The sequence below is a fragment of the Centruroides vittatus genome, unplaced genomic scaffold (genome assembly GCF_030686945.1).
Source record: "Centruroides vittatus isolate TY-2023 unplaced genomic scaffold, ASM3068694v2 scaffold_861, whole genome shotgun sequence".
NCBI lineage: Eukaryota > Metazoa > Arthropoda > Arachnida > Scorpiones > Buthidae > Centruroides > Centruroides vittatus.
In genome coordinates, this window is record NW_027122718.1 from 8,083,383 (window position 1) to 8,097,281 (window position 13,899).

The 13,899-nt window shown below is 31.0% G+C and overlaps 1 protein-coding gene across 2 annotated transcripts in view; it reads left to right on the top strand.

The window, feature by feature from the left end:
* Positions 1–10,467: 10,467 nt before the first annotated feature.
* LOC136989991 (uncharacterized protein KIAA0825) overlaps positions 10,468–13,899 on the top strand; it is a 46,587-nt gene continuing 43,155 nt past the window's right edge. For both annotated transcript variants that reach the window (XM_067288301.1, XM_067288302.1), the window contains exons 1-2: positions 10,468–10,722; positions 13,700–13,832. In XM_067288301.1, the coding sequence (XP_067144402.1) occupies positions 10,676–10,722; positions 13,700–13,832 (180 nt within the window). In that variant the 5' untranslated portion in view covers positions 10,468–10,675. The remainder of the gene's footprint in view (positions 10,723–13,699; positions 13,833–13,899) is intronic.

The window sequence follows — 13,899 nt, forward strand, 5'->3', positions numbered from 1 at the left end:
TTAACCGAGTACCAGGTGTCCTCGATTGTCGGGAATTGTATCAATCTCCGTTCTTTCTTTCATCCATTTTGATTGGTCGTTCTCCCTCAATCGCGCTTCCCGAGTCGTTGGTCCCTGGTTACTAAACGTAACGAGACTCTTACTTGGAGAACGAGAAAAGAGAAAATCGAAGATGAATTTGATCTTCTACCGATCATAGGACAACTTCCTTCCGCGATTTATGGTTTCTGCCTGGCAGTTTGATATAAACAATGGGTGTCCGACTACAAACGAGTTTTACCTATGTTTTTTTAAACTAACAAATTTTTCTCTAAATTAACCGGCTTTTCGCGTCTTTCGTGACGGGTCAGACCAGTCCTGTACATGACATTTCAATGAAAGTTTTAAATAAATACTGGAAATGACAAAAATAAACAATTTATGTATTGTAGTTATAAAATACAATTAATACACGCATAATACAAATTGATACGATACAAACAATAACAGAAAAACTTGTTTTTTTTAATTTTTTACAAACTAACTCTATTTGACGATTTTTTTCCGCAAAGTCGTTAATTACTTTATCATAAAAGTCGCTGGTCGTCGACTCCATCAACGTATTTGAAAGCTTTTTCTATCGAAAGCAACGCTAGCGACGACAATGTTTCCTCCGACTGAGTGAGTGTTCCTGGCCAATGTATAAATTTGCTTCGTGGTCGAAAAACTGCGCTCAGCAGACCCACTGGTAGATTACCGTAAAAATTATTGATATTAAATCATATAATTCTTTTAGTACGTCTTTGTTCGGATCGTCATTAATTATGATACTTCTTATGTCTAAAAATTACTTGTCAATATAGTCCGGACACGAATATAAATATTGCGATTCACCACGTAATTTAGATAAATCAAAAAATTTCCCATAAAATTTACTTAATTTAAAGAATTAAAACACGCTTGGAAAAATTGTTTTTCATAATATTAAAATTATTAACATCTAAAACTGATAAAAATTCTAAAGATTTTGTCTGAAAATCTCTCAATATAATTACAGTATAATTAAAAGAAAAGGTTAATGTTACCTTAGGTAGCCAAGATGGCGGTTCGTCTCTGATTCCAGCAAGGAAACAGTGGGACTCACGTTATAACCTTACCTAACCTATTCTAATAAATTACCATAATTATTACCAACAAAATTATTAGAATAGGTTAGGTTAGAACGTGCGTCCCACTGTTTCCTTGCTGGAATCAGAGACGAGCCGCCATCTTGGCTACCTAAGGTAACATTAACCCATTATGGTATGATAAAAAGTAATTTAATAAATTTTTTTACAAGTTTAAAGTTTTTTATATACAGTATGCATAATAATTACATAAGTTCATAGTGATAAAGCATATCAAGATCAAAAGGATATGCAGATAAAATATAAAAATTTATTAAATGAACAGTATATTTTCATTTGTAACAGTTTCATAATTTATTACATCAATAATAAAAAATATAAAGGTCAAAGGCTAACACCCACCTCTTTAATTGCTAGATTTGAAATTTAAAACAAAACAATATACAGGTAACCCCCGTATTACACGGCACTTCTATAGCACGGATTCACTCTAACACGGTTCGGGAATTACATAAAACCCTCGTACAACATGAAATGTATTAAAAACCGTTACCAGTTGATGATTCTCATGCTGAGATCATCATATAGGATGAATAATCTCTAGTAAAATATTTACTTAAACGAGTATTTTACCCATAAAAAAATCTATATAAAGCTGAAAAACTGGATTCTATCACTGTATGCCAAAAATGGCCACTAGGGGCGCCCCTAGTAATTATTTAAATTAACAATTATTTTATATATATTTTATGTTTTTACAGTATAATATTCAGTATCTTATTATTTTTATTTGTAATTTTGTATGCCCCGATGCCTGCATCGGCCTTTTGTGGATCATAAATCCGATTTAAAGAAGAATTTAACGTTTTTTTTTTTTTTTTTTTAATTTTTGGAACCTAACTCCCCTTCTCGCACTAGTTCTTTGTTTCGTATAACACGGCAATATTTTGGACAGGTACAGGTAACTCCCGTGTTATACGGGGGTTACCTGTACTGTATAAAAAAAAAAGTACAATACAAATGGCAGACTCTTATGTTGAGTTTGCAGTGGCATTTGATGAAGTTCCAGAGTGAATGTGGAAAAGATATGGCTAATTTTTAGCTTACTCATGTTTTTTCTTGCATATGGATTTGTTAAATTTTTGATTTTTCTTTTGCTTTTCATTTTTAACATGAAAGATATAAATCTTTTCATGATTTTTTCTTTTAATTTATGGCAATCTGGAATATGGTCATTTGTAATATATTTGTTAAATTTTTCCAAATAAAATTTTTTTATATCAATGTTTTGATTTTTCACATTATGATATTGGTAGAAAATATCTTCCATGTCTAAAAACATATCAAAAGTTGTATTATTACAAAAAAACATGGAATTTTTTTAAAAATTTTTAATTTCAACTAATTTTGAATATTCTGATAGAGGACTTTCTTTGGATCCTACTGATGTAATACATTTGTTACAGGTTTTTGAGGTTTGTTCTATGCTTGTTATTAAATAACCAGATATATTATATAATGAATTCCTTTCTGCATTGTTTAGAGGCATATTTTCAGCCTCAAAATTTTCTGGTATAACAACTTCATCATATTCTTTTGTGGGTTCTTTGATTACATCAAGAAATTCTGATAAAAACTCTCTGTCGTCATCATCATCATAACTCCCTTTTGACACATTTTTTAAATATTGAGATACCGAAATTAATTTTAAATTGTTCTTAAACTGGAGTGCAGTTGGAGTCACTTGTTTTGCACATGCTAAACTAAATAAACTTTCTAAGCAGTCTTGGGTGAATCTTGATGTTAGTAAAAAGAGATATTGTTTGCTAATTAAAAATTCATGTTGCAAATCTAAAATTGATTGAGTTGTAACCAGCACTCCAGTTTGGCAAGGTTTCCAAATAGATTTATCTCCTACCTTGATAGTTTTAAACATTTCAATAAAATTTTTTTTAAATGTTATTGACTCGTCATACTTCTGTACTCTATTCATACTTGAAGCAAAAAGTGGATGCCTCGATGTTGCTAATTTAAACCATTTTTCAACAGCATCAATAAACCAAGCAGTTGTTAAATATTCTGGTTTATTCACTTCTGAAAAAATCTTAATCCACTGCTTACATCATGACTGATGACATGTGTAGATGTTTTCACTTTCATTTTTTGAAAATGTGATGGCAGCAAGTCTTCTTCACTTAACTTAGGAGCTAGTTTGAAATTTAAGTTTTGTTGTTGATCTAGCAATTCATTTATATGCTGTGATGATATTATATCAGTTGGAAGATTGAATTTTTCTTTTGTTTCTACTGATATTTTTATAAATTTATTTGTTATTCTTCTTCTTCTCTCCGGCCCTCATAGTCCTTGCAAGACCTTGGCCTCATCCAGGATTTTCACCCATTCCCCTCTATTTTGAGCCTTCCTTCTCCAGCAGCTCACATCCATCCTTCTCAAATCATCTTCTACATCCTCATCCCATCTTTTTCGTGGTCTCCCTCTCCACCTTCTTCCCTCTGGTCTTACTCTATACACTTGAGACACATTTCTCTCTGGTTCCATTCTTTCCAAATGCCCAATCCATCAAAATCTCCCTCTTTTGATTTCTGTCACAATATCAGAATTTTCATATAAATCTTCAAGTTCTTTATTACTTCTTATTCTCCACTCTCCTCTCTCTTGTACTGGCCCATATATTCTTCTCAAAATCTTCCTCTCAAATCGTCTCAACTGTTCTTCCTGCTTGCTTGTCAGTGTCCAGGCCTCGAAGCCATACATAATTACTGGTCTTATAATAGTTTTATAAATTCTAATCTTACTGCATCTTGATATTTCTTTAGATGTTAGAATTCGTCTTAAAGTAAAATAGCTTCTATTTCCTGCTGTCACTCTTGCCTTAATTTCTTCATCGATTTCGTTCTTTTCTGTTAGCTGAGTTCCTAAGTATTGAAATTTATTCACCTGTTCCAGTTTATGGCCCTTTTATATGTAGAAACTGACCACTTGGCCCCTGACAATCTTTTCTAATTAACTTCATATATTTTGTTTTTTCGTCATTAATTGTTAGGCCTTTATCTATTGCTACTTCCTCCATTATTTTAAATGCCTCTTCGATTACCTCTTTAGATCTCCCCAATCTATATATATAATCGAGACGAGTTGATATAATAATAATAATAATAATAATCAGTGCAGAGCCCAAACGGTTAGGAGTTAAAAGTTAAAATTTGGTACACAGTTAGGGTACGTCACAAGGACGCACACTGAGAAGGGATTTTTTTGAAATTCCTCCCCATGGGGGAGAGGGACAGGATTAAGTCTTAACACTTCCATCAACAATGGCAGTGTTAAGTAACAATGTAAGTGTTAAGTAACAATGGAAGAGTCAACAATGGAAGTGTTACATAACAATGGAAGTGTCAACAATGGAAGTGTTAGGAGAAAGCGACGTGCAAGAGGCAGATGCAGTTTTTTCGTTTTTGCAGAAAATCAAACATATTTTTAGACCCATCTAAAAATTCTCTAATTAGTCTGGAAACAGGGGTCCCAATTCTTGCATTCCGTGAAAACGGGTAAGGTTGACTATAATGTAATAATCTTAATTTCCACTAAAACGGTTAGGAGTTGAAAGTTGAAATTCAGTACACAGAGTATCAAATTTAAGTACCAAAGTGTTAAGTAACAATGGAGAACAAGAGAAAGCGACATGCAAGATTTACGGGCGCTGGAGGAAAAAAAAAGAAAAAGAGTAACATGTTAGAACGTATTCGATTTTCAAATTTAAACAGATTAGTTCGGGTTTTCTTGACTTTTCTTCTTTAGAACATTCGACGAAAATCGAATGATATAATCAGAACACGTCATGAAAATCGAACAATATTAGAACATTCGATTTTCAAATTCGACCTTTCTTTAGAAATATTTACTTTATTGATGAAATTACTCTTTTTCTTTTTGTGACTATAACATAATAATCTTAATCTTCGCTATCATTACTTTTGCCCGAGCAACGCCGGGCCTACTTGCTAGTATAACTATATCATCCACAAATGCTAAGCACTGTAAATGTTTCTTAAAAATCGTACCTCTTGCATTTACATCCATTTCCTCATATACTTTTCTCATTACCACTTTTAATATTAAGTTAAATAAAACTGTAGAAAGTGCATCTCCCTGTTTGAGCCCTTTCTTAATTGCAAATGCCCTTGACAAATATCCCTGGATCTTAACTCTGCCTTCTGTCTTCTCTAAAGTTAACTTTGTTAAATTAATAAGTTTTTGAAGTATTCCCAATTCGAAACCGAAACTCACGCCGCCATCTTGGAATTACATCCCACTCCAGATAATCCATCGACACTATAAGATGTAACTTCCATGGATACTTGAGAGTTATTAGCACTAAACTCCATATTTATAGGAGGTAAAGATCTGTCTTCGATTTCAGTCAAATCCATTCCAAATTATAAGATGAATAACAACTCAAAGGATGCAAACCTTCCAAACGTTCCGCCATTACCGCCCTAAACAACGGATGTATAGACTTTAAGTGTGTGTGTCCACATTATCTCCTCCCCTTCGTCTTTAGCTTCACTCGGCATAGTTATGAACTATTAAGATTGATTAATTCTGTTCGTTTCCACCCTAATATATAATTAATCGTACATTTTTTGCCAGACTTAGTAATACACTGCCTAACACACTAGCACCATATTTTTTTATTTTTTTTATTTGTTATTAGCTTGCAGATGTACACTCAAACCTGTTTTTGTGCAACCTTTTTTTGTGCGATTTTTTTATACGTGCAATGTGTTTTGTGCAATTATTTTTGTGCAGTATACCAATTTGATTAAAATTCATATACCGCACACAAAAAATCACACAAAACAAATCGCACAAAAATAGACCGCACAAAAACAGGTTTGAGTGTACCACATTTTTAAATAAATGTGGTACATCTGCAAGCCAGTGGCGTAGCGTAGTGGGGACGGCAGGGGCGGCCTGCCCCGGGCAGCACTTTTAGGGGGCAGCAAAATTTCAAAATAAATAATAATAATATCTTGTAAAAATGTTTGTAATAAATGTGATTATTATGTTATAAAACATACAAATAAAAAAATCATGTATATAACATGTACAATACACAATAATGATGATTGTTCCGCCGAAAAGTTCTTTAGAGTTACTGTATATTTTAGTCTTTTAAATTGAGATACCTAAATAAGGGGGGCGGCGAAATTTTCCTCCAACCCGGGTGGCTGACACCCACGCTACGCCACTGCTGCAAGCAGATAAATCTTTTTATCTGGATTTAAAGGATGCTTTATGGAATTTACTATTTCGCTGTGACGACCTACTGTGATGTTCCATTTTTTCCATAATGCTTTGTTGGAAGATCCCATGTCTGATGTAATGCTAACAACATTTAAACCTAATTGTCCAACACAACTAATTATTTCAAATAATATATTTTCATAAAAACTTCCATCTACAGAGTTACCTGTGAAATAGTAAGCTACAACTTGTTACCATCTTAAAGTAATCCCCCCTAGCATAATCACAAATACATGAGTTGCAGTCCCAGAATGTCCAGGTAAAGTGACATCACCAATATATGTGTTACTACTGTTATCCATTTTTGAAGGAGTTATTGCCATTTCATCTAACAGAATGACACAATCTCTATCCTGCTCATTTTTGAATAATTTCACTTTAATCTTTAAAAATTCAATGACTTCTGTTAGGTTCACTTTCAAATTTTAAATTTTGTAATTGTCTTTGTAAAGTTCTGATTGAAGGTAATGGAATGTTTTGTTTTAATAACTCCTCATAGCCACTAGTTCCACAAGAAAATCTTAATTTCAAAGCTTTTTGAATAGTTTTCTTTGACCATTTCATAAATTTGGTTTTTCTTTTAATAGCAGATATTTGGTCATTATTAAAAATTAATGATAAGAGTTGATATGATTCATTACCTTCTTTAGCCTTTTCTACTTCCTTTTCCAAAATTCCAATTTTATGTTTCAATGTTCTGATAGTGTTTACATGTTTAACATTTTTTTCATATGATCTTCTATATAGTTGTTTATATTTTTTAAAATTCTGTTGTAATATAAATATATCTTTTGTATGTTTTTTAGATAATGTATCATGATTTTCAGAAATGTCTTCAGCTAATGTGGTTTGTTCTATAAATGTTGAAGATGTTTCAAAATTTGTTGGTGTGACAGTAGTATTAGTAGTATGTACTGGAGAAGTAACTTTTTCAGTTTTTACTTGATTTATAACAGTTGGGGATCTTTCTTTTGATGGTTTTCTATGAATAATTTGTTTTGTGAATGAAAACAAAGTTGGAATGGCATTATGCTTTAATTTCTTCTTGCCATCAACTCTCACTTTTTCCCACATTTGTGGTTCAAAATGAACTTCACACAAACAAGAATTATTTGTAGGTTTCCAATTTTCTCGGCGCACTTTTTTAGCCCAAATTTTTCGCCGAACAGGATCTCTTGGAAAACATTTCATGGTATATCCTTTTGCAGAAGAATTTGAGCAACCAAAGGCTGAACATCCAGGCATTATTTAAGTGATGTCTGCAGAATAAAATTAAAGGGTATATTCTAAAACTATATTCAAAATGACTTTTAAGACACCTTTAATGTATTCAGCAGAATAACAATACAAAAATACTAGTATGTAAAAGAATCATTTTTATAATGAATTTTTATATGCCTTCTAAATTGTTTTAGCTTTACAATGATATTTTAAATTATCACATACCTGTATTACCAAATAAATGCTGCAGTGTTTTATTTATATTTCTTTATTATGGTAGTATGGTATCAATATTTTATTAAAAAATTAGCAATTCTATTTACTGTACCATAATTATAAATAAATATTGTATTGTATTAACTATAATATTCTATGTTTGATTACAAAGAGAAATCTGCAATCCTTAAAGTTTGATGGGATCAAAGGTCCCATCAAACTTTAAGGACCACTTAAACTTTAAACACCATCCTCAGAGCCCTTACCTATCCCCCGTCGCAGTGACGAAGAATAGGAAACCAGGTTGAAGGATGATGCTCGCAGTTCCAAAAACAAGCCTTGATAGCTGTTCGCCGAGACGGCAGCTAAGGCTTTGTACGCCGACCTATGAGCCGCAACCGAGGGATTGCCCATTACGTCCCCATAACAGATAGGTGGGGACCAGAAAGCAGTCTCGATCTTAGCCATAAGGCCTACCATAGTACTCAGCAACCATACGATTAATTTATCCCACAAACAAGAGAAAAATATATGCCGCAATTTATTTGGTAATCATCATCGTCATTACCATTTTCACACTCATAATCCTATGCAGGATGAGCAATGGGCTACAGCAGAGAGAAATTTTTACATTCATTCATTCATTAACCAACTTTCTCCTACTCTATCCAGACATATTTCTTTTGATTGGTAATCTAAGTACAGTATATTTCTTCTTGATCCAAAGACAACCTTTCAATAAGGTCCAAAATACTAGTGTGTCTTTGTATTGTTATTGTACAAGATGTATTAAAGAAGTCTTACAAGTAATAGAATTAAATTTGTTTTGAGCACAATAAGAAACTAATTTTTTAGATACTAGTTTTATTATAAATAATACCTTTCTATAGCAATATTTTTATATGTTTAAGGTTTGTGACTATTTCTCTTTCACGTATATAATTTATTATGTTAGAACAAAACTACAGCATAATTATTACAATACTCCAGTCAGATAAAAATAAGTGTTCTAGCGAATGAAGCTTAAGTTATTCTAACAAAAGAAACATGCAAAATATAACAATTTATGCTTAGTTAAACACAAAAAATTCTTTAAACATACACGACCTTCGTGGATGGACGGTTTTCTAAGGAGAAATAATTTCGGAAAAATTAATAGAAAATTAAATTTTGGTTATATTTTGCTACATTACACTAACTTTTTGTACAATACAAACAGTTTATATATATTTTTTCGTTTTAATAACATCGCTTAAGCGGATATCGGATCTGATGTAAACAACTACGCTAACTATCGATTTTTTTCATTTGTTGCCTTATATTAAAGTTTAAATATGAACGTAAACATAAAAATGTATCAAATCCATGCCTACCTATTGTCAAATGTGTTCAAAATCTTCTAGTTTTCTTTAAAAACGACTTTAAAGAACACTTCCTAGTCAAAATATACAGAGCCACGCGCACTTTTCGACAGAACATGGCGGATTTTAACCACGTGATATAACTAACCAATAGAAAATTTGACAACCCATTGTCGCTACTCTGATATCTAGGTACTCTAGGCCACACTAGGCTGTAGCGATAATAGAAAAAAAATTATGTTTAAACATAGTTTTGTGGGGGCCTGGGCATCGGCCCCAAATGCCCTTATGTAAATCTGCTCCTGACTGACACCTTAATCTTTTTATCTCTGACTTCTTACAACAAAAAATTTTTAGACACCATTTTACAATGTTCTTACGACTTTCCCTTATAATATATAATGCAAAATAGGACTTAATCTTAGATTTTTTTCTACTATACAAATATCAGTTTTGTTTCGGCCAAGCCGATAAATCTTAGCGTTAAGTTGTTCCGAAAAACATAAATGGAAAATATGGACAATAATACAAATGTTACATCGGCTTAATTATTTATTAATTTCAATCATTGTTCAATCTTAAAATTCTTCCTTTCCTTTGCACACTTTTACGCAACAAGTTGCAATATTCTAACTCGTTGCGTTTACACGACACAAATGCCACGCTCTCTTGACTAAAAGGAAAATGGCCGACGTGTATTCAATTTTCGTTAAACACGGCGTCGCTACAGCCACTGTGTATAGTATATTCTAGCTTGTTAATTCAGACGATGGTTACCACAGAGTAAATATATACTTTATGAAACTACCTACCAACCAAATGAATAAACCACCTTCTTTTCGCCGCAAAACGACTCGAGCTACCAGCTATCAGCAACCGGACACATTAACTCTATTTTAGAATATAGCTCAGAGACTAGTATATCTATTTTTTTTTTTTTTTTTTTTTTTTTGTAACTCTTTCCGCCCAGTGGGCACTAAGAGGGCCTCTTATAGCAAGCCCATTATGGGTTCGGCCATGCCCACAATGGGATGGCCGGATGGTAAAGGACGGGGGCCGACATATCCAGACGGACCACCCTCCGAAAAATTCCTGGGGATTTTTCGACCGGTCCGGATTCAATCCCGGGTCTCCCAGAGCGGTAAGCTGCCACCTTTACTGCTCGGTCATTCGGCCGTCAAATATATATTACTGATACAAATTAATAATTTTAAAAATTATCGTAAAATTCTTCTTTAAATTAAATTATTTTAATTTTATATTTGAATTAAAATTTTAAGTAATTTGTGATTTTTTTTTGTTTTGTTTTTGTACGTGTAGAAAGCACGTGTTATCCATGTGTACTGAAATCGATTCATTACTCGAGGTTGTTATGTCAACAGTCGCTCCTGTAACTATGTGACTTCAGCATTTGCTTAAAATGACAGTATTTATTGATTTAACATGGCTTCGAATACCTTTTTAAGTTCTAAAGAAGGAGAAAATGATAAGTCAGTTGATTTATTAGTATAAACTTCATTTGTTATGTTTAAATCTCTGAGAAATATTACAAAAATGATTAATTTAGAGAAATAACAGAAAAATACTGGCTTAGCTGTTAAGCTTTAGTTAAATGAAAAATTGCATTATTATTAAATATTTTTATGTATTATAATAATAATTTCACATATCAGTATGTGATAAATTGAAATAATATATTGTATTTCAATATATCAACATGATTTCATGGAGAAATTACATAACTAATGTAAGAGTGCAATTATCTAACAAGCATACAGTGTATGTTTTAAAATTCAATTTTACATAATTTTTAAAATATCTTGGAGCATTTTATTACAATATTATGGTTTATTTTTCAAAATAGTTAGGAAAATATAAAATTATTTTTTCAATTTATTGTTATATTGTTCTAATTCAATGTACCTTTTATGGTGCTGTATAATGTTGATAGATTCAAAGAACACTTTAATCCTAATAGGTTTATTTTTCACACAGCTAGTCCAAGTTAAGTGACACGAGACTTTATTTCCTTAAACTTTTAAAGCATATCTTTACATCAAATTCATTTCAGGTTAATATAACTTTATTAGCCCAAAATGCATTTGATGTAAAGATATGCTTTAAAAGTTTAAGGAAAGAAAGTCTTGTGTCACTTAACTTGGACTAGCTGTGTGAAAAATCAACCTATTAGATTCAAAAAACACTTTAATTCTATCAATGTACTGTACCTTCTTTAACAAAGTTATTATGCTGAAAAAAATAATGAATAAATATTTTAAAAAATTGCATATTAATATTTTAATTCATCTTTACATTTATATTTTAAAGTTCTAAAGTTTTATTGGCCTTATAATTACTCTTGAAGCATTAAAAACTTAAATCCAGTTATAGTTTTTATAGATTAAGCAATAATTTATGAAATTCAGAAATTTCAGAAACTTTAAAATAGGCCTGGCCAACCCAAATTGTTTCCCGGGCCACTTTGATCATGTGTAACATTACGGTGGGCCACAATTTAGGCAAGCATGCTTTTAAAAAAGTAAAACAAATACAAAATGAATAAGATTTTATTGTTATACCAAGAGTTTGCACTCGCACTTGCGCATTATAACAATGACACATGCAAATTTTCATTTATTTAATTGTTTTGGTATACACATAAAGGGAAATAAAAGCTTTAATAGATATATAATATCACTTAACGGGCCACACAGTTTAACATGACGGGCCGCATGCGGCCCGCTTTAAAACATAATTTAGGAAACATATGAACTTGCAGTTTTACAATGATTCTCAAGTTCTCTATAAGACATTTTGAATTCTTTTGTTCTAAATAAAAATTTAATTTTTTTTGTAGTAACTTTTAATTTTATCTATAAAAACAAAACACAGTAACAGTCTTTTGAGTTCATTTAGAGCACTATCACCAATGACAGCAATACCTGGTTTATAGTTAGCTAGGACAAGGAAGAAGAATAAATAAATAAATAAATTATTTTATTTCACATTAGAGATTGAGAACCATAATATAAATGTTTTTCTGAAAACTAATCTATTAAAAAAACATTTTAAAAGTCAATAGAAATTGTGCATTTTAAAGAGTTATCAAATTGAATAATTAAAATTGGTATAAATGATTTTAAAAAATTCTCTTTATTAGCCTTTATTTGAATTTTTTAATTCATTGCAATTTAGGATTAAAATCATCAGTTCTGTTGCAATGAAATTATACAAAATTAATAAGAGAATTAGATTGAATAGAAAAATTATTTAAAATATTTAATTATTTCAAAATAAAAATTTTAAGTATCTAACTTGTAATGTGAAGCACCAATACTCTCCTAATGAATAACATATAAAATTAGACAATAGTTTGAGAAGAAAATGCATTATTATTTTACTATTTAACTATTTTATTTTAAAATAAAATACAGGTAAATCCCGTATAACATGGTCCTTCTATAGCACGGATTCATTCTAACACGGTTCGAGAATTGGAAACATCCCCATATAGCACGGATTCACTCTGACACAATTCGAGAATTGGGTAAAACCCTCGTACAACATGAAATGTAATAAAAACCATTAAAAGCAAACTTTATCTAATTTGAAATTACGGAAATCCCCGTACAACAGTTCAATAAACGTGATAAAGCTTTTAAGTGCGAAAGATACCTCATTTGACATTTTTCATTCGAGCGTGTATGTACTATCAGATTTTCATGCATAATTTTTGTGAACTATTAGTACTTAAGTAGTATGTAAATTTTCTTTTCCCGCCTTCTGTCGATACACGTTTTCCTTCTCGAAACTTGTTTCATTGTTGCCAGATGGTTTTCCTTTATTCCATACTTTCTTTATTCAGTCACCAGTTTTTAGGCATTGAACTGCACCTCCAACTGTTGGGACAATCCACACCTTTACAAGTATACTTTAAGACTAATTGTGTCTCATTTTTGTCTACGTAGATAAAAAATTTTCAGTTAATAGAAAACATTGTTTAATTTATATTAATATGTATCACTTCTTAAGAAAATTTTAATAAAGATATTTATCTTATTTATGAAAATATAATAGCGTGTTTTTTAATTTTTGGAACCTAACTCCTCTTTTCGTACTAGTTCTTTGTTTTGTATAACACGGATTTGCATAACATGGCAATTTTTTGGAACATAACTCCCGTATTATACGGGGGTTACCTGTACTTAAATGATTTATAGTTTACAGTTTAAAAATATATATAAATGAAACATTAACATTTGATAAGCTATTTTTTCTTTTTTCCAGGATATTTTTCAGAATTTGTTTATTATAATTGAAATGAAAAGGCAGAAATAGAATTTTTTCAATTAAAAAATTATAATTTTGAATTTTAATATTATTTTCATATTTACAGTTTAAAATACATGATATATTTTAGTTAATACATTATAGTAATTTACATAATCTTACTGTATTTATATATAGGATTGAAAAATGTTTAAAGGAAATTGAATCATATCTTAAAAAACTTGAATGTAAACAAGAGAAGAAAACTGCAAAAATATCGCCAAACAATGTTCGAGGAAAGGTTCCATTGCACGAGTTGTTAGAAGAAATGGTAAGCAGATTTTTAAAAATTAATTTATCTTACAATTAATATCAAGACGGTTTCAAATTCTGCAATT